At 38.3% G+C, this 26,004-nt stretch overlaps 4 protein-coding genes across 6 annotated transcripts; 3 read left to right on the top strand and 1 right to left on the bottom strand.

Annotated features, from left to right (window-relative positions):
• The first annotated feature begins 1,132 nt into the window (after positions 1-1,132).
• LOC117632184 (AP-5 complex subunit mu) lies at positions 1,133-5,732 on the top strand. Of its 2 annotated transcripts, XM_034365609.1 has the most exons (8): positions 1,181-1,290; positions 1,666-1,812; positions 2,178-2,489; positions 2,907-3,199; positions 3,335-4,218; positions 4,573-4,629; positions 4,945-4,992; positions 5,324-5,732. In XM_034365609.1, the coding sequence occupies exons 1-8, from the start codon at positions 1,223-1,225 to the stop codon at positions 5,393-5,395; spliced, it is 1,881 nt and encodes a 626-aa protein (XP_034221500.1). In that variant the 5' UTR covers positions 1,181-1,222; the 3' UTR covers positions 5,396-5,732. The 2 variants fall into 2 exon arrangements, with proteins under 2 accessions (XP_034221508.1, XP_034221500.1); XM_034365617.1 differs by lacking the exon at positions 2,907-3,199 and having other exon boundaries at positions 1,133-1,290; positions 2,178-2,494; positions 5,324-5,628.
• A 75-nt stretch (positions 5,733-5,807) lies between these two features.
• LOC117632199 (probable galacturonosyltransferase-like 4) lies at positions 5,808-7,257 on the bottom strand. The gene has a single exon (XM_034365629.1). It carries the CDS (start codon positions 7,149-7,151, stop codon positions 6,099-6,101), a length of 1,053 nt encoding a protein of 350 aa, XP_034221520.1. The 5' UTR covers positions 7,152-7,257; the 3' UTR covers positions 5,808-6,098.
• A 9,536-nt stretch (positions 7,258-16,793) lies between these two features.
• Positions 16,794-18,505, top strand: LOC117614454 (S-adenosylmethionine decarboxylase proenzyme 4). The gene has a single exon (XM_034343270.1). It carries the CDS (start codon positions 16,981-16,983, stop codon positions 18,046-18,048), a length of 1,068 nt encoding a protein of 355 aa, XP_034199161.1. The 5' UTR covers positions 16,794-16,980; the 3' UTR covers positions 18,049-18,505.
• A 2,659-nt stretch (positions 18,506-21,164) lies between these two features.
• On the top strand, positions 21,165-25,699 carry LOC117614405 (probable protein phosphatase 2C 35). Of its 2 annotated transcripts, XM_034343205.1 has the most exons (6): positions 21,165-21,731; positions 21,812-22,931; positions 23,980-24,111; positions 24,660-24,877; positions 24,960-25,017; positions 25,204-25,699. In XM_034343205.1, the coding sequence occupies exons 2-5, from the start codon at positions 22,014-22,016 to the stop codon at positions 24,964-24,966; spliced, it is 1,275 nt and encodes a 424-aa protein (XP_034199096.1). In that variant the 5' UTR covers positions 21,165-21,731; positions 21,812-22,013; the 3' UTR covers positions 24,967-25,017; positions 25,204-25,699. The 2 variants fall into 2 exon arrangements, with proteins under 2 accessions (XP_034199096.1, XP_034199095.1); XM_034343204.1 differs by having other exon boundaries at positions 21,165-22,931.
• The last annotated feature ends 305 nt before the right edge of the window (positions 25,700-26,004 follow it).

Raw genomic sequence — 26,004 nt, 5'->3', positions numbered from 1 at the left:
CACATGGCATAATTATTTCTCACAATAAACTATCTATTCCTCCATAATTGGGTCATGAGGGGAGGGGGAGCACCTCAACCACTGAAGTAAACCCAAGGACCCCATAATTTGAAACTACTAATATTCCTATTAATGAAGATATCAAGAGATACGGAGGAGCATCACTGGCACGACAACAATTGTTCAATGACATCCATTTGCACCTATTATACTAGTCCAATTTCATGAAGATCTATTCTCATATTTTAGCAAGAAGACTTGATGAAACACATAATTTCAAGTTGAGCACAATAAGAGAAGAGGCTTTTGAAGTATTGTATAATCAATTAATACATCATTTGGAATCACAAGATGATGATATCTCATACTTGAATAATATAACATAAGAAGAGATTCACAATATCCAGAACATGATGGAAGCACATGATAAAAAAGAATCTCTCATCTCCCAACAACATAAGCAACCATAATAAAAACAGTAGCAGCGTCACCAGTCCATGTGAAGAGATCATCTAAGCAATCATAAAGTAGCAGCTTCAGTTCACTTGAAGAGATCATTTACATAGTACTAAACTTTGTAGAAGAAAGTAGGACCATATTTTTCATCATACGGAAAAATCTACCTTCGCACCATCTCAAAATTAAAAGTAGACTTCCAAGGCAATCTAGAAAAATGAAAGTGTAGTGGTTTGGAGTAATTGCTCCACTAGGCAAGGTCTTTGATTCGAGTCTTAGCATCCGTGTAATGTTTGTGAGTTTAGTATATTATCGCCCCTCTTAAAAGAAAAGGTTCTTAAAAAATAAAAAAGAATAAGGGCATTATCGTCCAACCACTACAAAATACGCACCAAATGAATAATACCCTTATATTAAGAGAGAAACTCTCATGCAACTGAGATGACAAGTGCTATTCCTAGCCAATAACACAATGACACATCACTGTTTTTTATCTATCATTGTGTCATTTGCTGGGGTAGCAATGTTACAAGAAAGTTTTTTTTTTTTTTTTCCTAATTACATCCTTTTGGGGGGGCTCCTTGAAAAATACGTATTGCATAATATTATCTTCCTCGAAACGACGCCGTTGTCAACGAATTCCAAAACGGAGCGTCGAAGATCTGTCACCATTTCCAGGACCTGTAGAGCTGTGTCTCTCCCTCTCTCTCTCTCTCTCTCTCTCTCTCTCTCTCAGTTCTCGATTAGTCAGTTGCTAAGCGAAGCCATGGCCGGAGGTTGTAGCATCAGAGCCATCTGGATCCTCAACCGTCTCGACGCCGTCGTTTTCTCCAGGTCTTCCCTTCACACATTAACCTATACTCCTGTCAATATATATTGCACAACCACAAACTTAGCTAATCTTAGATACAAATTTTCTGCTTCAATTTCCAAAATCCAATCGAATTAGCACCCAAGCTATTGATTCTTTTCAAATCCAAGGCCCTGATGGGTTTCTGAGGAAAACCCAGCTACAAAAAGTTGTTTATTTTATTAACTTGATTGAGTTAAAGCCAACCACTTGGATGAGGATCTGTTTCTGCATTGGTGTGCAAAAGCTAAGATTGGAAACTGGACTCTCTGGTTGGTTGGGTTTCTTGGCAGCCAAACAGGGATTTATGAAATCTGAGTCTTACTGATTTTGTTTTTATTCTTAATTTTCCTACTCAGGAGGTTTCCGGTGGTAGAGAAGCGATGGAGGGGAACTTGCAAGAGCGAAAACGAGACCTCTACCGAGGGTGATCTTAATTACAGAGTATTTACTTCACTTCCTAGTGATTCAGAGTTAGCTGCTGCATTTGTAGATAGAAAGAGAAGGTCAGTTGAAAATCGAAAACCATTTGTGCTTTGTTTCTTGTTTCTCTTGTTTTGTTTTCTTAGGCTGTAGCTATACGAATCATGTGAGAATGTGTTTACAAATATTATACAGCTTGAACTATGAGGGCGGTGCGTTTGAATTCTAAGAAAATGTGCTAATACTGCTTCATTGATTTAAATATGTTAATTTTATGAGTTACATGTAGTATGTAGCTTTTCTCTGTGCTCTCACTCTCACTCTCGTGCTTGTTGGGTTTTATGTGTTTCTTGCATTATGTATATTACAAGTGATTTTTGTTGGTTATGGTAACTTTACTGCGTTTCTGATTCTCCAATGTTACTAACCCTTTCTTTAATGTGTTTAGGGAGGGGTCTCTTCGTGGGTTTGGGGTACGTGTGAGTCAGTCAGCTGAGGGCTCGGATTCTTGGCTTGATGATCCTATTACACGTCATATAATAGGAATTTATATAAACAAAGAAGAGGACGGTGATAGTAATGTGCTATGGCCTTTAATCTTGCACACAAAGGGCCATTATGTCATCCTTGTATTTCCGTTGGTGGAGCCCAGGCATCTGAAGGCGTATGTGACATTATGTAATAGATCTGATTGTGGCAATGCTGTTGGAGTGGAGGACAGTATATCTTCCATTCTGCTTGATCTTCCGTCCATCACAGGGTATGGTAAGTTACTTGCAATGTTTTTTAGGAAGAATATCATACTTAGAAGTGTTAGTTGTTTTCTCATTCTCCTCAACATCAAACTGATTTCGGAATCAACTTGTAAATTGACCTATGAGCAGTGCCTGTGAATTAAACTTATGGGGCACATTAAATTTTTTAGAATGCATAATGAGATTAGTGTGTCCCAGATGTATGTGTAAATTAAAAACCTTCTTTTACACATTTCTTGTTCTTGCCTTCAATTAATGGATGCAAGTGATTCCATTTTTTCTGTCTTTCACTACATGTCTTTCCTCCATTACATCAGAAGGGAGCTGCGCTTGCATGTTTTTATAAACTGACTTCTACTTGTAATTGGCATGTAAGACTTTCCCCAAAGACATTAAGCAGTTCTTTTTCTTTTTCCCCCTAGTGCATTTATGGTGGCACATGCTATTGGTGACATAATAACTGGCGATGTGGGGGAACCTGAGGTGGTTGTAAGTGCATCTCCATCTGTGGGTGGGCTGTTAGATTCACTAACTGGCAGTATAGGGATATCAAGCATCTCCTCGAGGGCAAAACCTGTAGCTGCACCAGTTGCATCCTCAACCCCTTCCAGTGGTGCTGTGACAGGAACTGTTACATCAGATGCTCACAAGACTGGTTCTAGGACTTTAGATAAAGATGCACTTCGAACTTTCATAAGTAGTTCAATGCCCTTTGGTTGGTACTTTTTATTATGGTATTTCTCATCTCAGATTTCTTTACTATCGTTATCACTAGTGGCAATTTGGTGGATTACCTTGCCTTTAGTTGTCTCTGATTTGTGTCTAATGTGCTTGTTGATCGTACATATAGGAACACCGTTGGATTTGAGCTTCCCCAATATTATTTCCATTAAGGTTAATGGCTTTTCACAATCAGATCTTCCTCCAGCAGACCTCAAGCAACCAGCATGGAAACCTTACCTATACAGAGGAAGACAGAGAATGCTATTCTCAGTTCATGAGACTGTCCATGCTGCTATGTATGACCGAGACGAGATTCCAGATAGTATATCAATTTCTGGTCAAATCAATTGTCGAGCAGATTTAGAAGGATTGCCTGATGTGTCCTTCCCCTTGAAAGATCACATTGAAGTTTTATCATTTCATCCTTGTGCTCAAGTTCCAGAAAAAGGTATTGATAAGCAAGCTGTGATGTTTTCACCACCATTAGGCAATTTTGTTCTAATGCGTTATGAAGCAGTCTGTGGTCTTGGACCTCCCATAAAGGGATTTTACCAATTGTCGATGGTCTCTGAAGATAAAGGTGATTTCTTATTCAAACTGCGGCTAATGGATGGTTACAAATCTCCTCTCACTATGGAGTTTTGTACTGTGACTATGCCTTTTCCGATGAGAAGGGTTGTATCTTTTGATGGCACTCCATCCGTTGGAATAGTTTCCACTACAGACCATTCTGTGGAATGGAAGATTGTAATGGGTGGGAGGGGACTCACCAAAAGTATTGAGGCAACCTTCCCTGGGAAAGTTCAGTTTGCACCATGGAAACCTAAAAAATTACCTCCTTCTAGTTCGGCCTTTGGAAGCATAGCTGATGAAGATAGCGATATTGAGACCGATGGTAACAATAATAGTATGGTAAATATAGATGAATTCCTAATGGAGAAAATGAGCAAGGATCTTCAGCCAGCTGATTTGGAGGAGCCATTTTGCTGGCATGCATACAATTACGCCAAGGTATTTGCTTCCTCTATGTTTTTCTCATATTTAGTTGGAGTTCTTGCAACCAAGAATGATGTCTTATAAAAAAAGTCTGTTGGCAATTGGAAATGTTGTTTCCATTCTAGTGGTTCAATGTTGGGAAAGGAATTAGATTTGGTCCCATTTTGTTATTATACTCTTGCTCTTGTGTATCTTAATGAATTGCTTACTAAAAAAGGTAACGAAACTGCAAAATATGTCCAGCATAATTTTTATTTCTTTTTTCTTTTTTCCGAGCCAGTCAAGCACATAATTTGTTTAAATGGAATTTTGTACTTGTTTAGACATTTATTGAGGAGCTAACAGAGCCAGGCATTTTCCGACTCGCAGGTGTCTTTCAAGATTGTTGGGGCTTCCTTGTCTGGAATATCAATTGATCCAAAATCGGTAAGTTTTGCTTCCTTAATTCTCCTCTCATGGTCTAGTTCCTCACAGCAACCCAGAAATAGGTAACAATAGGAGTGTTTTTTGTTGTATTTAGGTGCTATATATACTTCTATCTTTCAGTTTCCCATTATGAAATTAAGATGTCCTCTTTTTACCACGTCGATACATGCTCTCTAGTTTCTACCAGAGTTATCCACTTTTCCAAATCTCAGCATGCGCAAATCTGACCATCACTTCTGTTTTCCTGTTGACACATTGAAACTGCATAGCATTTGCTTGTTTGCTGGCTCTCTTAATTGTTTGTGCTACATGCAGGTGAGCATTTATCCAGCTGTCAAAGCACCAGTGGAGTTCTCAACTCAGGTACGTTTTTCTTCAGACTTCTCCATTTTCGAGCTCTACTTTCTATGTTGCAAAAAATGTTGGCATGGTAGAGGCACTGACATGAATGCTGTAGTTGCAGTTAATTTTGCGTCTTTCTTTCATGACTTTTGGGTATCATGTATAAACTTGCATAAATATCATCATGGCAGAGCTACAAATAATTTTCAAATCTTCATTAATTAGTTCGACCAGAGTTATTTCCAAAGGCTATAAGAGAAATTCTTCTCGGTTCCTCTTTTCTTCTGATACTATTAATTATTTAAATGTGAGATTTGAGTATGTACTTGTCGGTCTTTCACTTGGTAAACAGGTTACTTCTGGGGATTATATTTTGTGGAATACATTGGGTAGGTGCCCATCTGCTGCTGCAACGAAAGTATAGGGGATTGATATTGATGGCAACTCAGGAATTTAAAATGTAAATTCAGGGTCAACGACGCGTTCTTTGTCTAATCGACTACACCCTGATCTTGACTAAACCTGTTCTTTGTGTTTTAAAGTCCAATGCTTATGGTGGGACAATTTTTTTCAACTTTGGGTCGTCCTGTTTCAGCAGTATTCCAAGTCCGAGTGTAGTGGGACCGACACTTCGTTCGTAGATAGGGTTGGTGTTTGAAATACGGAAGTTCAAGTTTATGGTGTGATTCGTATGGAACGGCTTTCAGACATTGAAATTTCTGAAGAGATCATTCATGTAACTCATATAGTTTTCTTGTTTCTGTTAATTACTTAATTACCATTGGTTTGCAAGTCAGTCCTTTAAATTTGGTCCCCGAACCACTACAATTTACAGGTTCGTAACCAATAGAAGAAGACTTTTAATGAACATTTACAAATTGGATGGTCTACTCTTGGCAACAACATTCTAACATAGAGTAGTTAAAAAAATTCTACCATCCAGGTCCCCAGCTTCACTACCGGAGCCAGCCGACGATAGTGAGGCTGAAGGCGCAAAGAACCCAAGGTCCGATCTGATTCTGCCTCCTCGGAGCACATGTCAACCAAGGCATGTGTTATGTGCGTAGTTGAATCTGCATTTTATCTCCTGACTTGCATGTTCTCTCCTCACAGTTCACTCTCCTCTTTTATTCTTCTAGAAAGTGTCTAGAAGAATGGTAGAGATCGTACGGTGCCCATAGGTGATCGACGGTGCATGGCTTCCTGGAGTCCAACCTCAACCATGGCTTACCCTTCCCACTCCAATGCAGAAGACTAATGGGACCCGGGTGGAGGCTCCTACACTTTCCTTCAAAATTGTCACCACCTAGGCCATGTTGGTTCCACCTGTGATCCACAGCCTTGATGTTTCCAGCCAAAACCAGCAAAAATGGCGGCAAAGACCCCAAATTGTATAGCCTCTTTCTCTTTTGCAATGCCATCCACTCCTCAACTTTCTGTGTGAACCCTCCTTTCCTCCATTTATCCACATCCACCACCATCACTCCTGTGTTGAAATAACATGGGTTTCTTCCCTGAAACGTCTTTGACAAATCCGGGTCAGACCAAAACGTATTGGTGAAATACTGTATGAAATTTGCCTGGCAATATTCGGGTGCAGCCACCACCTTGTCTTCCATGTCCACACTCCATAGCTTGGCAATGTCGTCCACCACAACGAGGTCTGAATCCAAGTAAATAACTCGTCCCATGTCGGGTGGAAGGATATTAGCTAGATAAATTCTTGCATAATTCATAGGCTGATCCAATGCTTGTCTTATAGACTTTGATATCTTCCCACGAACCCGGTTTGAATCAAAGGCATAAGTCTTGAAGTTCAAATAAGGGAATGTAGACTTTATACTTGAAAAGAACTCTGGTGCAATATGCGCTGAGAGAAAGTGGAAGTAGAGATTTTCAGGGCATGTTGAGTGTTGCAACAAGGAGAAGACAGCAGCCATGGTGCCCCGGATGTAATTGGCATCCAAGGTCATGGCCACGTGGATGCCGTCTGCGTTCTTGGAGCCACATTGCTCCCCATTTTTAAAGGAGGGGGCTTCACGGAAGACGGGAAGGTCAGGGGATCGACGGTGAATGATGCCCAGGCGAATGCCGAAGGTGGTGGTGAGGGGGTGGAGGAGGAGGATGGACAGGAGGCCGAGGAGTATAGGGAGAGGGGTTGAAGTACTCCACGACGCCATCTTGTCACGGCGTTTGGTATTAATTTTTTGGGATTCTTTCGAGGCTTCTAAGGGCAAAGGCAGGAGAGGCCATTGACATTAGAAATGCGGGTTATGCATGGGAGAGGTAGGGACGTTAGGTAGGTAGAGAGAGAGAGAGAGAGAGAGCATAAATTGTGAGGAAGAGAAAAAAGGTCGGAAAATCTTAGACTAAGGAAGACTTGAGAGTTTTTGGTGAAGCCAAAAAAAGACTAAGAACAAGGGAAAGATTTATTGCCCTTCTTTCCTCCGAGTATTTTGGGTTGCCGAAAAGTTAAAAAGAGGTTTTTTGTTTACAGATATTTTTTTGTTGCCTTTTATTTTGTTTTTAGTTTTTTCCTAACTGTGTCCTTGCCATGCATCTATACCAAAGTTTTAAAAAAAAAATTATATATATATATATATATATTTACTTGTATAAATTCCTCTCTACTTCCTTGATAGTTCTTTGTTTCATTTCCAAAAAGATTTTGGAAATACCCCTTTTAAGACAGTTTAGGCCCAAGTATTGATTTGTCTTGTAATGGTAATGTCAAAGCGGATAAAACTTTTGTTTCAAAAAACAGAATAGAAAACTTGGCTTTCTCTCACCCAAATTGATAGAATTCTCTAACGCCCTTAGATGAGATTCTATCTCTTAATGTTAGATCAAATTAACTAATTTAATCTGACGATTAAGATATAGGGTCTCATCTCACTATGGAATTCCACCAATTTGGGTAGGAGAAAGCAAAGTTTTTTATTATTATTATTTTGGTTAGTTTGATCCAACGGTTGTGAGATGTGACATGATCTAGGGCCCTCACTATAGAATCACTCTACCAATTGAATGATTTTGTAATGCAACGAAATTCTATAATGAGGGTGTCATATATACTCCTTATGCGGATCATCATATTAATGATATGATCATTTCATTAAACTTAAGTAAAATTACTATTCAAATGAATAATTTGGTTAATATGAATGTCCACATCTATGGTTTATATATAGCACACTCACCATATAACGACTCATGTGCAACAAGTTGGAATGTGGCATGTCATAGCTGGATTCTGTGGTGGGTGATCAACAAGTGTTGGGCCCACTGATATAATGGGCTGAATAGGCCAAGGGCCCCATCACAAAGAACCTGTTACTTTTTACAGACAAGTTTTACCCCAAACCTAACAGTAACTTTGAAGGGTCAATTCAGCCATGATAAGTAATTTGATTTTGATTTCAATTTTAATTTCCATTTCTTTATCTTATTCCAATTCAAAAAGACCAAATACTTTTGCATGCTAGTTGAGCTGAATATAAGTTATAATTAGTAGAATATTTAAAAATAAAATATTTTAATCTAGCATGCAGGAGTGTCTAAGATCTGACAAATTATATTGGTACGAATCCTAAGTTGTCTGTGATTAATTAATATATTATTAACGTTAAGAACTTGAGATTGAGATCCTGCTGCTGCTGATATACATTGTATTATTCATGTCACGTTAGGCACATAATCAATCCACTTATAACATATCAACATTATAATCATTATGTGTTACATTCCCTTTTTCTTAATCTTATTTTCAATCCATGCAGACCAGCTTATAAGATTTTTTTTAAAAAAAAATTTAAATACTATTGGTTTTCTTTTTTCTTCATCTAATGAAATGAAGCATTAGACGCAAACAAATAGCAAGAAAATTGCAAAGGACTCATTAGTGTAGTGGTTTGAAGCAATTGTTTTCTCAAGAAAGGTTTTGGGTTCGGGTTAGTGTATTATCGTCCCTCTTAATATGAAATGATCTCAAAAAAAAAAAAAAAAAATTAATTAAGCAATTGTTTGGCATGAGATGCTTCACAGCACAATATCTTTTGGAAGTATGCAAGAGGTAATCATAGGTGATACAGTCCAATTAGGATCTTGTTTACTGCTTTAAACATGTATTAAAACAAAGGATTAAGAGTTCCAAGATGTCGGCATTTTTATCTTTTGGTCCACCATTGCCAAAAGCCTAATGACACTTTTCATTCTCACTCATTGGAAAAGTGAGAGAAATTAAAAAAAGAGAGAGAGAATAGAAGCATCTTCTAGATTTGTCTTCGTGAAATCCAAAAACCCAAAATAGGGTTTGAGTGAGTCAGAAATGTAAAAGTAGGTTGGCTTAACAAAAATTAAAAAAAAACTTATTAATAATTATTATATAACTTTTGGAGAGGACAGGGGGTTTGGAGTAGAGGGAACATGATGGCCTCCATGCTTACATATCCATGCCTGAAGTGCCTGCCTCTCTCTCTCTCTCTCTCTCTCTCTCTCTCAGGGACAGAAACTCATATTACCAATGGCTTCATTCAAAAAAAGAGGCATGGGAAATGGAGTCACTCAATTACATGAATCTCTCTTGAAACTCCCCACTTCTCCTTCTCTCACGGGTCCACTACTGCCAAAATTTACTCAACTGGATTTCACTGACTCACTACGAGTTGGTCCAATATGAACCGGACTGCACAATCTTAGATAGATCTGATTGTATATAATTATGTGTCTATTTTTCTTATTTTATGATAGTGAAAATAGACTCATGCGATAAAAGTTACTATATACTGAAACGCACTTAATGTAGATTGAGACATTATCGATGTACTGTGAGGAGTTGAAAGAAGTGGTCTTCCGCCGCATATTCGGTGCCCCAAACCAGTCCTAGTCTTTTTTTCAACACAAAATTGTATCCTGTCAAAATAGTGTTAAGAGCTGGCGAAATGGATAAGAACTTGGGAATCTACTGTGCAAAATGGACAAAAAATACACTACTGCGGATTATGTACTTGAGGCCTTTAGGTAGGGAAAGTAAGCGAATGAGACAGCAGAGAGGCAAGGCAAGAGAAAGAAAACGAGTCACAAAGTCGCACAGCAAAATGATGCTTGCGTGGAGCAATTGAGAGAGATTCGAACTGTGATGTGAGGGCTTTGTGGACAAAAAAAAAAGAAGCACGAGTGGAATGATGTGGCGTGTATAGAGGATTAAGATCTCTCTCTCTCTCTCTCTCTCTCAAGCTTCGAGATAGATTTTGCATTTCGGTTTGGCAGGGCTCGAGGACTTGGAGACTGTGTCTTCTGGTGTGTGTGACAGAGTGGAGGAGTTGAAGAGTAAAATTATTGTTATAATTTGGTTTGGTCACTTGGGTGAGGTGAGGGCTTTGTTTTTGTGAGAATGTGGGGGCAGTTTGTGACTTGGAAGATTATGGCCACTTAAAAGCTCCCCAACATGCCTTGTTTGCTTCAGAATCTTTAGCACCTACTAGGATGTATCATGTCATTCTTTGGTGGGAGCCATCACCCTTCCCCTAGATTAGGATGTATCACAATTAATTTTCTCTTAATTAAAGTGTTTTAGTAAAATTGTTATAATCCAATTTTAATGATATTAAACGCCACCCACAAAAATTCAACAGGTCCATAACTCAATAGTAAAAGCATTTACCTGTAGACTAATGGTCTCATGTTCGAACTCCAATAGCATATTTCCTCTCCTTCCAAACTTTTATTAAATAAATTTTTTTTTTAAAAAAAAAAACCCCTCAAAAAAGAAGAAGCGGGTTTTTTTTTTTTTCTTTTTCATTTTGTGACTTCTTCCTTGATTATGGGTCATGAGTATAGATACTCAAACCTAGGATAAACCCTTGAAATTGCCTAAGGTAGCTAGATAGAGATTTAAATGTAGTTAACTAGTAAAACTCTTGCTAATATTAAAAGAAACACAGTTGGGCATGTCCACCACTTGAGAATTTGATTGGCCTTTTGAGGCTCTAATCATCAAGGTTCTTCTAACATGTGGTTGACTTGTTATTTTCAAACTTGGTTTAAGCTAATAATTTTGCACAATGGGTGAATTATTGAAAGTTAACAGTAGTTTAATAGGTAAAGAAGTAACTTTGTATTAGTGATTACTTTTCATAAATTTAAAATCACTTCTAACCCTTTTGAAAATCAATATTATCACATATGGCGATTTTTTAGTCATTTTTGGGTTGTGCAAGATTCTCTCCATATCAATTCAACATGTTGTTGCGTTTGGTCACTGGAGAATATTTACTCATATTCAGCACATAATTGCTTTATACTTTTGTTTGTTTGTCAATAAAAATTCTCGTTTATTCTTTAAAAAAAAGATTTTTTCACCACTTTTTAGTATAGCATTACAACTCCACTTAGAATTTGAATATTGTGCAAAATTTAGTGAACACTAACTAAAGAGAAGACAAACACGTTAATTTGGAGTAATATAATACGCTACATTCATTGATGTTGAACTTATCTTTCGTAGAAATAAAATTCAATTGTAAAGGCTCACTTTAAAATTTCAAAAAAAGGGAAGTCAAAGAAGATGAATGGGACTAATCAAACCACACCATTTCAGTCCTTTTTTTTTAGTACATGAACTTGATCTCCATAACCAAAAGGAGTTTTATAAAAGCTTGAGAGTGAAAACCCATGAACTTGATCATGATGAAACTGAACCAGAAACTAAATTCCAATCCTTGTTGGCTTGTAATGCTCAGCTGTGCACTAAAAACATTTTAACATGTCATCAAATGGCACTCCAAGTGAGAGAGTGGTGGACTCCACACAATACATGATATACATTTAGGCAAATTCTATGCGCATGGTACAGTAGCACTCACGGATGCTCCTTAGTGCTAAAAGAAAAAAACAAACACCCCATATAAATACTAACCAAGAGAAATTATTATTTGATATTTATATACCGTCACATCATGTAATTAATATATATTTATAAATTTATACTTAAAAATATAAATTAATCGTTCACTTATATTATAAGATGCGATGTGACATAATTTTTTTTCATAACACACAATCTCAAATAACCCTATTGTGCGCGTGAAAGCATGGTGTTAGACTCATGACATGGCGGCTGAGCAAGCCCTCTTCTTCATTCTATGATTCATTTTGGTCCCACCAATTGCAAATGGAGCGACCATGGAGGGCCTGGTGGGGGCAACATGCCCCGAAATTGAAATACATGGAGGGCCTAGGCAGTGGGGGAGCCAACCAAGTGTGCCAAGGAGTTGGGACACATGGTTGATGATGTGTAGCTTTGTAGGGTCTTTCATGGTGGTTGTCGGGGGATGCACAAGGGCGATGACCGGGACCAATTATATATAGGATTTGAGATGTTGCATATACATGATTTCATTGATTTGGGTTGGAGGAGAGATAAAATATTGCATTCTACAATGAGTGTATGTACATGTTTTGTATCCTTTGCTTGTGTTCTTGTATACTTGTGTCCAAGCTTATAGTGTACTAGATTTAAGCTTCTATTTAATTATCTTACCACTATAGATTTCAAACCTCCAACCCTATGGATCAAACAAAAGCTCATAATCAAACCTAAAATGTTTGACTCTAGCTAAACTCCAAAATGATGTCATTTTAGACACAAGTATCATATCAGCAAGGAAAGTGTAAATTTATTTTTGAAAGTACTTACGAAATGGCTAAAAGTGCTTCATGACAATCAAAAGCATTTATAATATCGTTTAGTTGAAAAATTTGTAAGTGATTCTGGGTCACAAATGCTTTTTCTAGAAAAGCACCTAGCAGGTGTGCTCATCTAGTAATCCGGAAAACACTTGGATTTTCAATAAATCTGTCTCCTTTCTTCTAATAGAAGCACTTCGGAAAAACACATATTTCCGAACGAGACCTAAATGTAAGATTCCCAATATGCTAATTATGCCATTGGTTATTGGGAGAGCTTATGTTCATATCTACATCATTTTAGACTACCATTAGTTATAAACCCTAAAATCGTATATTCGCACATGTCGTTATAGGACTGGTTATTGTGAGAGGAGCGTTACATACGTTCGTTGTATCATGGGAACAAAACTCATAAAAGAGCTTTTTGGGGAGGGAATAGAGTTTAAAAGGTGGGTTAGTGGGACCAAATGAGGATTATAGATAAAGTCTTTCAAAATGCCTTTCTTTGTCCCTTCAAATTACCGTTTTTTATTTTTATATTTTTCAAAAGAATGAATTAGTCTCAAGTCGAAGTTAAAGAGAAAGATTTTGGTTCCAACTTTTCCTCATGTAAAAGGTGTTGGATAGGGGTACTTACTTTGTTGACACTTGATAGTTTGGTTTGGTTGAGACTTTTTAAGTAAGATTTGATTCTAACAAAGCTAAGTGGTTGACCATTTTTGTGGATGGTGATGTGTTGAGGGGGAGAGAGAGAGAGAGAGAGAGAGCGAGTAGGTCTATTGGGGCTAAGCAGCAAGAAGATTGCGTGCAGAAGAAAGAGAGAGTGTGTGGTGTGGGCTTTGAGAGAGATAGTGTTTGAGTTTGGTGATGCGCGTGCAGCACAAAGAGGTGGGATTGTGGTCATAATGGGGGCTGCCAGCCACATCGATCTTTCATAAGATTTATTCATGACGCCATACACATCCTGCATCATTCCTCTTCTTAGAACAGAAAAATTTGATTCTAAACTCACATATTTCCATCATTGCTTTCCCAACCTTTCTAAATTCTATATTTTTCACCTCTATACATACAGCCTAGTGCCTATCCTACAAAGGTTGCTTTTTTTGTATTGATGTTTATCTTCCTTGTCATCTATGACAATATTCTATTATCAACCATATTTAGTATCATATGTTATCAAACTGTCAATTTCAATTGTTCATCGAATAAAATTTTTGTTCGAACTTTGAGTGTGTGTAGACTAGAATCTAACAACGTAACTCGTTGAGCTACTTATTTCATCAACAAATGAACATGAATGAGATTCGACTATGTGACCTCTTTTAAATAAGGAAGATACTACTAGACAATGTTCTTGGTGTGCATATAACCCTAACCCTAAAACCTATTTTGAGGAGAAGCTTCTTCATAGCTAGTTCATGATTTGGAATTATTGATATATAATCTTCAGCAATAGTCTTGAATTAAAAGCCAAGGAGAACCAGAAATGTGATGGAGGAAGTAGTTTGTGCTGGCTGGCTATGAAACTTCCTTGGAAAGCCCAAAAAACACTAATTACCCCCTTTTCCTTCAGAGTTACTGTACCTCCATTCAACTTTATGTCTGACCAAAATTAACAGGAAAATCATTGTGTGAGAAAAATAATTTTTCTTTTTTGTCGGCAGTACTCTTGGTAGATGAATGAAATTATAAACCAACAAACTTATTTTGGATGTTGGTCTGTATGTTAGTTTGTAATGATAGGGGCCTCAGTTTTGCTAGATTTAGGCTAATCAAAGTTGAAATAAGTATTGATATTGCTAATCAAAGTGAGGCTAAACAAAGGATAAATGCTTTAATACCAATGCCATGGGATGGGAAGGATCCATTTATTTGAGGGGTAATTATAATAAGGAAAAACCAACTTGTTTGAAAATATCTAAATAGAGTGAATATATGAGTCGAGACATGTATCGAGATCTCGTATTTTGCTTTCAACTCATGTCTTAACTTGATCTTGACTGTGATACAATCTTGACATAACTTAGAACAAGTTCGTTATCAAGCGTTTTTGAAAAGAGTTTAGCTTTTAATTAACATGTGTAAATGAGTTGTTTGTTTGAAGAAACCCTTCTAATTTGAAGGTGAAAATACAAAGATGATAATGCCACCGTAGCTGGGTACATGAATTTGCATGGAGAATAAAAATGATGTGAGGAATGGGTTTTTGATTTAACGTACTGGTCTCCCCCCTAATTCAAGGATATTCTCATTATTTTTCAGCCACGCCTGATTCCTTTTGTTTTTGGTTTTGTGAACGAAATTATTATTGTTTTTAACTTATAATATATTTTGGGCACGTCTACCTTTTGTCTTCAGCAGCATCTGCTTGCTCAATCCTGCTCAGGAATTGGCAGCATTGTCCCTATCAACCCGTTGTTTGTTTTCATCTTATACTGTATTTTTCACCTTTCCATTTGCCACTACCTCCTCATATTCAAATTTGGAGTGCTCATATCAGAGGTCTTTTCATTAGAGTTCTCTACGGAGGTGGGTATTTGAACTCGAGTTAAAGAGGATGGACATACTGCCTGATGTAGAATAGATGGCGGAAGCAATTGAAGAGGAGTTGTTAAACTGCAGATTTGGGTTTCGAGCTCGGAATCAGGTCCATGACCGATCAATTCGAAGAGAACAGCGTCAGGATTAAAACTCATCGTTTTACCATGATGTATGGGCTTTTTCGAACATCCAAGATCGTTTAGTAGTCCGAAATCTAGTTTTAAATTTTTTTAAAAAAAGTTTTTAGAAACTTTGTTATTTCCTATTTTAATTCCTTTGTTATTTCTAGGGTTTCTAGGAGGATTTAAACATACTTCACTGGTGATTAGGGTTATGTTTTGTTATTTCAATTTTATCAATAAACCTTGAGGTTTTCTCATATATTTCTGGTGGATTCCAGAATTACATATTTTGGGATAAAGTTTAGCTAATCAATTATCACGCTGCATCAGTGCCTTAACTAACCGACGTAACCCGCATTTGTGTTTATAATTAGCTTGCAAGAAAAAAAGCTATAAAAAGCAAATTGAGCTTAGCAGCAAGCAATGGTAATAATTATTATCATGCATAGGATAGGAACAAGAACATATCTATCTCTAGTCTATAATTATGTCTCTGTTTTATGAAGCTATGACTTAGATATAATTGCTTCTAATTGTGAATGCTGAATTTTGACCCATCCTATTTTGAATCTACAGTCACAATTAACCCAATTAAAAGTTTCCCCCAAAAAAAAAAACATATTTATTATCTTCATCAAAATTGGTCATGATATGGTCCTTGTACAACATTATTCACAATTCGCTGGCTAATCACAAGCTGCTTCTGAATTCATTTCCCCAGTTCTTAGCACAATCAATTCAATTTACTAGCTAGGACCTCCCCTGTTTTTTCTGCTGATTTCTTAGACAACAAGGGCCAGAGCAATGAAAACTATGGATTCTGCCACAGCAGAAGACCATGCAAAATCAAAATGGTCAAGAAAACTGCAGACAAATTTTCTGCAACCAAATCAGCATGTGAGATATTAAAAACCAATTCATTTGGTCAAATATGTTTTTGTGAATGTTTAAATCCAAATGGATTTGAAATAAAGTGGAAACAAGAAATCATTTACTGGCCATGCATAGTTGGATTTGCAACCACTTATGGGAGAGAACAGTGACGGTCTGCTGACTGCAAGTAAGTGGAGAAGTGCAGGGTTGAGAGAATTCACAAAAAAACAGAACAAAAATCTATAAAAAAAGAAAAAAAAAATTATAGCCAAAAAAAATAAAAATAGGCGTGGGCATAAATTCCGTTGCCTGTTGTACCTGTCTGTGCTGTGCTGTGCTGTACTGTGGAGAAAGATTTTTGCACAGAAAAAATAAAAATGGCAAGGCAAGGCATTTCAATATCATCATCCTTATTCACTTCATAATGCCTGCAATCATGATTCTTGGTTGCCTCACCCGCATGCCCCCCTAACCTCACTACCCCTAGCTACCTTCTCCAATCTCCATCCATCCCACTCTCTCTCTCTCTCTCTCTCTCTCTCTCTCTCTCTCCCCCCTCACACCCACCTACCTATAAATTCCACACACCCCACCTCTCTCTCTCATCTCTCAATTCCTCACAAACTTCTCTCACTCCACAAACCCTTCTCTCTTTCCATTTTTCTCTCTATCCTACTAGCTTTTGCTACTTGTATCCACTTGTTCATTCATTTGGGCACTTTCATTTTGGTGCTTTTTCAATTGGGTACTTGTTTGTTTTTGTGTTTGTGTGGCAACCCAAATGGCTGTGTCTGGTTTTGAAGGGTTTGAGAAGCGCTTGGAGCTACACTTCTTTGGGGATGACCCTAAAAATATGGGCACTCTTGGGCTTGGCCTCAGGCTTCTTGACTTTGACTCCATCCAAGAAGTCCTAGATGAGGTCCAATGCACCGTGGTCTCGGCCGTAGCCAATCACTACTTCGATGCCTACGTGTTATCCGAGTCCAGCCTCTTCGTCTACCCTACCAAGATCATCATCAAGACCTGTGGGACCACCCAGCTCCTCAAATCCATCCCTCCCCTCCTCCGCCACGCGTCGCTCGATCTCGGCCTCACCCTCTCCTCCTGTCGCTACACCCGCGGGAACTTTATCTTCCCAAGAGCCCAGCCCTTTCCCTACACCAACTTCCAAAACGAGGTCGTTTACTTGGAAGAGTCTCTCCCCGCTGCTCTCTGCTACCGCAAGGCCTCCGTCATGCCCTCCAAAACCCCCTCGCACGCCTGGCACGTGTTCTCCGCGTCCACCCAGAACACGACGTGTCGTTTCGGAGACAGCGACGAAGACGATTTCTACACCCTCGAAATCTGCATGACCGAGCTCGACCGCGACCTCGCCCGCAACTTCTTCCGCCGTCCCGGCGACGACAAGAACGGTGATTCCGCCGGCAAAGAGATGACGGAGCTCACGGGGATTTCCCAAATTAACCCCAGGGCTCTGATCTGCGACTTCGCATTCGACCCTTGCGGCTACTCCATGAACGGGATCGACGGCGATCGCCACTCCACGATCCACGTCACTCCGGAAGACGGCTACAGCTACGCGAGCTTCGAGTGCGTCGGGTCGGTCTACGACGACCGCGAAGACGTGGTTCGGATGCTGAAGAAGGTCGTGCAGGTGTTCCGGCCGGCGACAATGTCCGTGTCGACCACGTGCGAGAGCCACGAGGTGTGGACACGTGTCGCGGGGGCATTGGAGCCGCTGGGGTTCAAGTGCCGGAGCTGCGCGGCTGATGAGTTCCCGGCTGCCGGAACGGTGGTGTATCAAACGTTCGTGGATCGCCGGAGTAATAATTACAATAATAAATCGTAATTAAGTGGGGTATTTAAATTTGAATTAGAAATTAGGTGAAAATTTTAGAGGGATCGGACGGCGGAGGTGCGAGAAGAAGACGACGATGATAAAAATGGTAGAAAGAAAGAGAAAAGTGGGGATGTGGTGGGGATAAGTAGTAGAGATGGATGAAAAAGGGGGGTTTGTTACTACTTGGGGGTATGATAAGTAAGAGGTAGCATGATGATAATGCACCCCACTTAGGCATGTCACGCCTAAGATTTTGAGGTTTGTGGTGATAGTAGTAGTAGTAGTAGTAGTAGTGGGGATTAAAAGTGCTTCTTTCTTGAGAGCTTTTCTTTCTTCTATTCTCATCTCTTATTCTATTCATTTCCTACTTCCTTTTTGGGGATTTTTTTTCATTCCCTTCCCTTGTCTCCTTGTCCATGTGTTTTGTTGCTAATTACTTCATCAAAAGAACAAATCCCTTTTTATATGTACCGGACATACGGTGAATATTCACACACACGAGATCACGAGATCATGCATAAAATTTCATTCAACTCTTTTAATATCAAGTTTACTCAATCTTGTACAACTTGGATCCTAAAAAACAACACTTTGGACAATAAAACAACGTCATGCTAGAAAAATCCATTGAAATCTCTTTTATGTTTTGTTTTGAATGCGTGGTTTGCATGCATGGGGTTCGATAAACTTTTCATGAACAAAATAATTCCTTCTCCATCATAATGCGCAATGGGGAATGAAGTCACGACCCCTCACTATGATGTCATCCAATAGTTCTTTGTCGCATATACATACACAACACACAATAATTATTGTTTTCTTTATTTTTTGGAATTCTTCCTTATTAGCTTTCACGTTTTAGAAAACATATATAATTTGCACGTGATAATTATTAAGTTGATGAACTTGTCGGAGACATGAAATAGCTACAGGTACAAAGGTGTGGAAGCTGCTATAATTACTCAAGACGAGTCGTTCTATGAGGATTATAGATGTGGACTTTTATATTAGTCACATGATTCATATGAATAGTAATTATGTGGCTAATATGAAGGTCTGCATTAGGAGTCCATATATGACACTCTCACTCATTATTAAATTTCGTAATTACTTACTGGGTTCGTATGATATGAAATTATTGCATACAGACAGCGCTTAAAAGTTTCTTCTGTCTTAAAATGGGTTCATTTTCAATTTACATTAATTTTTTGGCAACTGGCCATGCTTTTGCTTCATTCGTGTACCAAATAAATTGATGAAATGTTGTAAATGGGTAATACTTTTTACAAGCCATTCCCCATTTCATGACAAAGACTTGTTTAATCCCAAAGGCCCAATTCTAACTGATAGTTATTGGGCCGGACTAAATGGTAGGTTCAACTCAAGTATACTGTTGTTCATTTTAGCCTTAAATTAACGTCTTGTTTTTGCAGGGCGTGAGACAGTCGGATGATCCGATTGTGTATGACCGGTGTCCGACTGTCTTACGTCTTGCAAGAAAGGATCCTATCTAAAATGTGGCATGTTTGTTTTACCTTATTTTCAACAAACGTAGTCTAATGTTTGCTCAATTGAAAGGTTGTGTATCTGATAAATACTTATGTTGACAGAATATGAATATCAAACATATTTTCATGTAAGATTCAGCTTTATTCATTGTCGGCCAAATTCATAGTTTGGCAGAAAGAAAGTATATATATTAAGATGATTAATTAACCAAGGAAGAAGAAACTTAACCCATCAACTTTTAGAGTTTTTTAATATCAAAAGCTGAGATTGCGATGGAGAAAAAGCTAGACATCAAAAGCTCATAAGAACGACAGAATCTAGTGGGACTCTTTATGGGTCATGCGACATGCGTTTGGTCCCCAAATCATCTTGAAAATTGAAATTAATTTCTACCCAACTCAACCCAACCCAAAACCTCTTTTCTCCAAAAAGCAATTTTGGAATTTTCCTTGGCAACAAGGTTCAAGGTCTTCCTCACAAGTCGCAGCAGCACCCGGCTGTCCATCTTGATTAGTATTCTCATATGAATTGAAGAAGAAACTTCCAATTTAAACAGATAAGGGTGATGCTAAAAAGATATGCAATTACTAAAGAGGTTTGGGGGATAGCATAGCACCACATATTGGAACTTTGACTTTCAATTGTAGGAAGAAAAAAAGAAGTCAAAATTGACTGCAATCAATAAATAAAAACTTTAAATTCAAGATATTATCTTAAACATGCGTAATACGTCTTTTTAACACAAGCGATATTAAGAGAAAGAAAATCCGAAACCAGAACTTGAGGTGCAAAGTTGACTGCGCTGCGCTGGGTCCAAAGTCATTGCTAAATATGAATGGTGATAAAATCATATTTTTCTTTCGTTTTCCCCTTTTTCTTTTCTTTTCTTTCCACAAAGCGACGTATCCTTTCTTTAAACCTTTTTCTTGGTTAGCTCCTCCCTCCTCTTTCACCTTTGCGAAGATTATTCCATGCCAGAACCCCACGTGTTCGCGTTAGAGCTTGCTTGATGCATTGCGTCTGATAACGTTTGCTTTCCATTGATTTATTCCAAATTTTAAACTCAATTAAATCGCATTTTTGAATTTGGTGGTTTACACAAGGCAATAATTTATTAGGCTGCAATTTTAACGACTCAAATTCAAATTCAGTATTTATTTTATTTTATTGAAGAACATATTTTGTTAGATAAATTCAAACAAATACAACCAAAATGTGTGCAAGACGGCAAATTGTTTTAAAATAATTGCAAGTGTTGGAACAAAAATTCTTTGCTTAGCATAACAATGTATTAACAATAGTCCTGATCTCTTGGACCCCTGTAGTCCAAGAGATTTATGGTCACTCACCGTTGGATGTAAATTCAACGGTTGACTTGAATCGGGTAATAATCATTTATGTCATATTGCATTTATATATATCATTTTGAACCATTGGATTAATATCCAACGGTGGGTGACCACAATCTCTTGGACTCCTGTGGTCCAAGAGATCGGGACTGGTATTAACAAATACTATTTGAATTCTGAAATGAAAAAAAAATTGTGTATTTATGCATTAAATTACAAAAAAGGTCAGTAGCTTTACCTTACATGGTTTGGCGATTTCTTGGAACATGGGTTTCTTTCACACACACAAACCCACCCATGCACACATAGAATCTCATTCTTCTCTCTCTCTTTCTCTCTCTCTCTCTCTCCCCCCGTTATCTCTCTCTCTTGAAAGAAACCCCATTTCGTCACCATTTTGCAGAGTCACAGACACAGACCCCATCTTATTTGGACCGTTGCTTTCTTAGGGTTTCGCATTCTTGAATCTTTAAAAAAAAAAAAAAAGCTCTGTTCTCTTCTTGAGCCCTGATCTTGTGCCCTCACAAGAAAGTAGAATTTGTTTTTTTCTTCTCTGAAAACCTCACGTTCTGTTGTGTGTCAAGCCCCATTGCGTTGTCTGTGTTGTGATCAAAGAAAGACCAAAAAGTTTTAACCTTTTTAACTTTATTCCTTTGGTCCTTTGGGTTTGTGCTTTAGGGTTTTGTGTTGAATATCGTTTCTCGGTGGTGACGAGATTTGTTCTTTTCTGAGGAGAATTTTCCCGGAAAACCCTCTTTCTGTGAGGGTGGAAAAGGAAACACTCATGCAATTATCGCCTGGGAAACTTAATCCTCTGTAGTCGCAGCTCACAAGGTTCCATTTCTTAGTTCATTTTGCTTTTAGGGTTTTGTTCATTGTGCCTCAATTCTGGTTCTGAATCATGAGCTGTGCAGAGAATCACCACTTCCAGCGCCACAATGTCGAAATTCAAGGATACCCATTTCACCATTCCCACCAAGAATTGCATTTCAGTAGCTCTCTGCTTTTGGCCACGCTCGGTTTCTTTTAGGCATTTTCTGAAACACCTGGGCTGCAATTGAACTGGAATTTAATTTCTTGGTTCTGTCTCTCTCATTTCTCTCCCTTTTAGGAGCCATGGGTTGTGTCCATGGCAAGTGTTGCGGTCGTTACCCCCAGTCTTCCGATGGTGATCTCCGGGACTTCAGAGACGCTGGTCCGTACAGTGCGCAAAGGAAGCACATACTCTCAGAGAGGTCATTGGAGCTCGTCCCTGTTCCTTCACATGACTTCCGTTTGGAGTACTCTCTGCTAACGCAGCGTGGTTACTATCCCGACTCGCCGGATAAGGAAAACCAGGACAGTTTCTGTGTTAGAACGCAAGTCAGAGGTAACCCAAATATCCATTTCTTTGGTGTGTTTGATGGGCATGGCCAATTTGGTACCCAGTGTTCTAATTTTGTTAAGGACAGGCTAGTAGAGATATTAGCAAATGATCCCACATTGTCAGCTGACCCTGTGAAAGCTTATCATTCTGCCTTTTTGACGACGAATTATGAGTTGCATAATAGTGACATTGATGATACTATGAGTGGAACCACGGCAATTACTGTGCTTGTTATTGGGAATACCCTTTATGTTGCGAATGTGGGTGATTCGAGAGCTGTGGTTGCAGTGAAAGATGGTAATAGAATTATTGCAGAGGACTTGTCTTATGACCAAACACCATTTAGGAAAGACGAGTATGGGAGAGTGAAGCTTTGTGGGGCCAGGGTTTTGAGTGTTGATCAAGTGGAAGGGCTGAAGGATCCGGATATCCAGACCTGGGGTGATGAAGAGAGTGAAGGCGGTGATCCTCCCAGGCTGTGGGTTCAAAATGGGATGTATCCTGGGACTGCGTTTACAAGGAGTGTAGGTGATAGTACAGCTGAGAAGATTGGTGTTGTTGCAACTCCAGAGGTGTCAATGCTTCAGCTGACACCTAATCACCTCTTCTTTGTTGTCGCAAGTGATGGGGTTTTTGAGTTCCTCTCTAGCCAAGCCGTGGTTAATATGGTATGTTCACATGACCCATTATAGAATGCAATAAAGATCTACTTATCTTCTTTTTAAGTGTATCAACCTTTTTATTTATTGATAACTTAGTTTGTCTTCATTTAGGCATTAATTTTGTTTTTGGCCTATTGTAGTTGAATTTCTGATTATGCGAATACCATGATCTCTTGCTGCTTTTAGTATTGTACTTTTAGTTCATTGTTTTTAGAGTTTTGTAAATTTGATTGCTACACATTATCTATGGTGTTTATTGAGTCTGATCTCCAGATAACTACTGGCTGCGGTTTAGGCTTCTCATTTAGCATCATCATTAATGCTCCGCTCTGCTGTCATATTTGTACAGTAAGAATATAGTAAAGCAGCAATTATCAATGACCGAAGCAAATGGTTGTTTGTATATACTCATGTTCATATATGGTTATGATCAATTATGATTAGATAGCTCTATAAATGCAAAAAAAAGTATGGAAGAAACTTATATTGCCATCAGATAGTAACTTTTTATTTGGCATCTTAGGTATGTTGATAAGGCTATTATTTCATTGATATATCTATGGTGTTTATTGAGTCTGATCTCCAGATAACTACTGGCTGCGGTTTAGGCTTCTCATTTAGCATCATCATTAATGCTCTGCTTTGCTGTCATATTTGTACAGTAAGGATATAGTAAAGCAGCAATTGCTTGTATGCTTTCCCTCTCTAGCATCTGTAACTGTTAGGTCTTCTGATCTTTTACAGTTTATAGCTTACTAGCAGTTAACATTTGAGGTAGTTGCTTTATTGTGTCCATATCTCATCTTATTACTCTGCATTCACTTCTACTTGGGTAATTGACTAATCTATTGATGGATTTAATCATGCCTGCATATTTGTGAGTTTCTTTATCTGTGTAACTGGTTAGCATTGCCTTGGCTTCTTGTTTATTTCTTTATTCTTTCATACTCCACCAAAAGAATAAACATGTTGAACAATTTCTTCTCTGTATTAGTTTTTATTTCTATTTCCATTCTTCCTGCTTATGAATTTCCAAGCACCATTCTTCATACAGGCGGCAAAATATTCAGATCCCCGGGATGCATGTGCTGCCATTGCTGGAGAATCATACAAATTATGGTTGGAACATGAAAACCGGACGGATGATATAACAATTATCATTGTTCACATCAAAGGCTTGTCTAATGTATGAATTATGTAAACTTTCTGGATTTTTTACTATTTGTTTTTCCATCTTTCTTTAAGCCGAGCCCAATGTCCCTCTGATAAGAACTTCTGTCAGTCACTACAGTGGTATATGGTAAATGTTCTTGGAAGTGGGGTATGTTTTCCCGAGAGGGGATTTCGGTGTGCATGTTACAAGTTATACTTTGTTTGAGTAAAATTACCAGTGTATTAGTGGTTAAAGAATGTTATTTCTGTTGTTTGACTTCTATAATAAAATTGGGCTTTTTAAATGCTAAATTTCTAGTCATATGATGTAGCAGGGTGAGACACAACATAGGATTACATATGCCCCATGTCCAGGACAAAGGATTAAATTTACAAGTTGACTGACTTCTTGATATTATCTGCAATTTGAAGGAATAGATAAACTACTCATTGCTATCCTGCTGCTTCTTCCTTTGCAAATGACACATACAGAATCCAATATTAGCTTCAGAGGGCATTGTTTTCCTTATACAATCTCTATTCATTGGCTTATTTACCAACTTTTTATTGTGTGTCTCACAGTCAGGTGGTGGTGTTACTGATGGAACAAGTGGGACCAATAATAGACCAGCAACAAGGATGAGAAAAGTTTCTGAATCATCTGTTACCACTGGGTCAGAAGTTTTCCGTTCAGTGAGAAGTGATTCCTCGGAAGTACAGTCTTGTCAGCTTGTGCTTTCGATGAATCGGAGCCCAGCTATTGTTGTTCCGTCGCCTGCATGTCAGAGCCCTTGGAGTTGGTAGGTCTTTTAAGCTGTTTTATATCATTTTGTGACTTTTATGCTATCAGCTAAGCATTTACTTTCCCTCCATTGACTGCAGTGATTGAACTGGAAGGCCTTACTGAAGCTGGCACACATCTCGTTATTTTTCTTAAGTGGTATTTCTCCGCTTGATGTTGCCTTTAATCCTCCGTGTCAAATAGAATCCCCATCAAGTGTCTGCCTGGAGGACACTTTCTTTTTTCTCTCATCAAATTTGATCATAGCAAATTTTTTTGTTTGGAGAGCCAGTATTTAACCGATGCCTTTGTTGAAATACCTGACTCAAATTTTACTGATTGCAGGATGTGGGTTAGTGGTGCATCCAGTGATTAGCAGAAGCAGTCGGTTCTGCATACATATATGAAGATGTTCCTGAACGCTAATCTCTAGGTTCCCTTGCTAATCTCACTAATGACACAGTTTTCTGACCATATTATATGCCTGGAGAACATTCCTTCAGCTGTAACCTTTGCATCTGCTAATCCAAGCGATGGAGAGGGAGGAAATGAAATGAAAGTAGGAGGTTCCTTTACACGGAATTCATGGTCGAACCTTTCATGTACTTAATCGTGTACAATTTTTAGCTTCGGTTGTGATTCTTCATCTCTTAAAACTTAAAGATGATCAGTAGATATAATATATTATGTATGTTACTCTCACTTCTCTATCTGTAAATATGATTTCCTCTTCATATAAATTGCATTTTTAACTGCTTTAGGTTAAGAATGTGAACCCTGCAATCAGCAATGAAGAGGTTGCTATATTGATGCAGTTACAATAACACCTGCTGTTTAAGTTTGTTAAAGATCAGAAAGAGGTGATGTTATTGGATGATGAATTTGAGCAATAATGTTGGTAGGCAGTTTGGTTCAATAATGTTGAGGTAGTAGATTGTCATGGAATGTGACCTTTCTTGTTTGTTGTTTCCTCATTAAGTGACAAAACCCCGAATCGAGAGTGGCCTACACATATATGCCTTCACCTTTCTTAGCAACCTCATGTCTTATCCAAACAATGACTACTTTGTCCACAAGTTAGGGTAGGGGCAACACTGCCAGTCAATTACTGGAAAACAAGTGCTCTATGATGGCGCCGTGCTTGCT

The sequence above is a fragment of the Prunus dulcis genome, chromosome 1, assembly GCF_902201215.1.
Source record: "Prunus dulcis chromosome 1, ALMONDv2, whole genome shotgun sequence".
NCBI classification, from domain to species: domain Eukaryota; kingdom Viridiplantae; phylum Streptophyta; class Magnoliopsida; order Rosales; family Rosaceae; genus Prunus; species Prunus dulcis.
The sequence above is the reverse complement of the archived record's forward strand: the minus strand, read 5'-3'. Positions and strand labels throughout refer to the sequence as shown.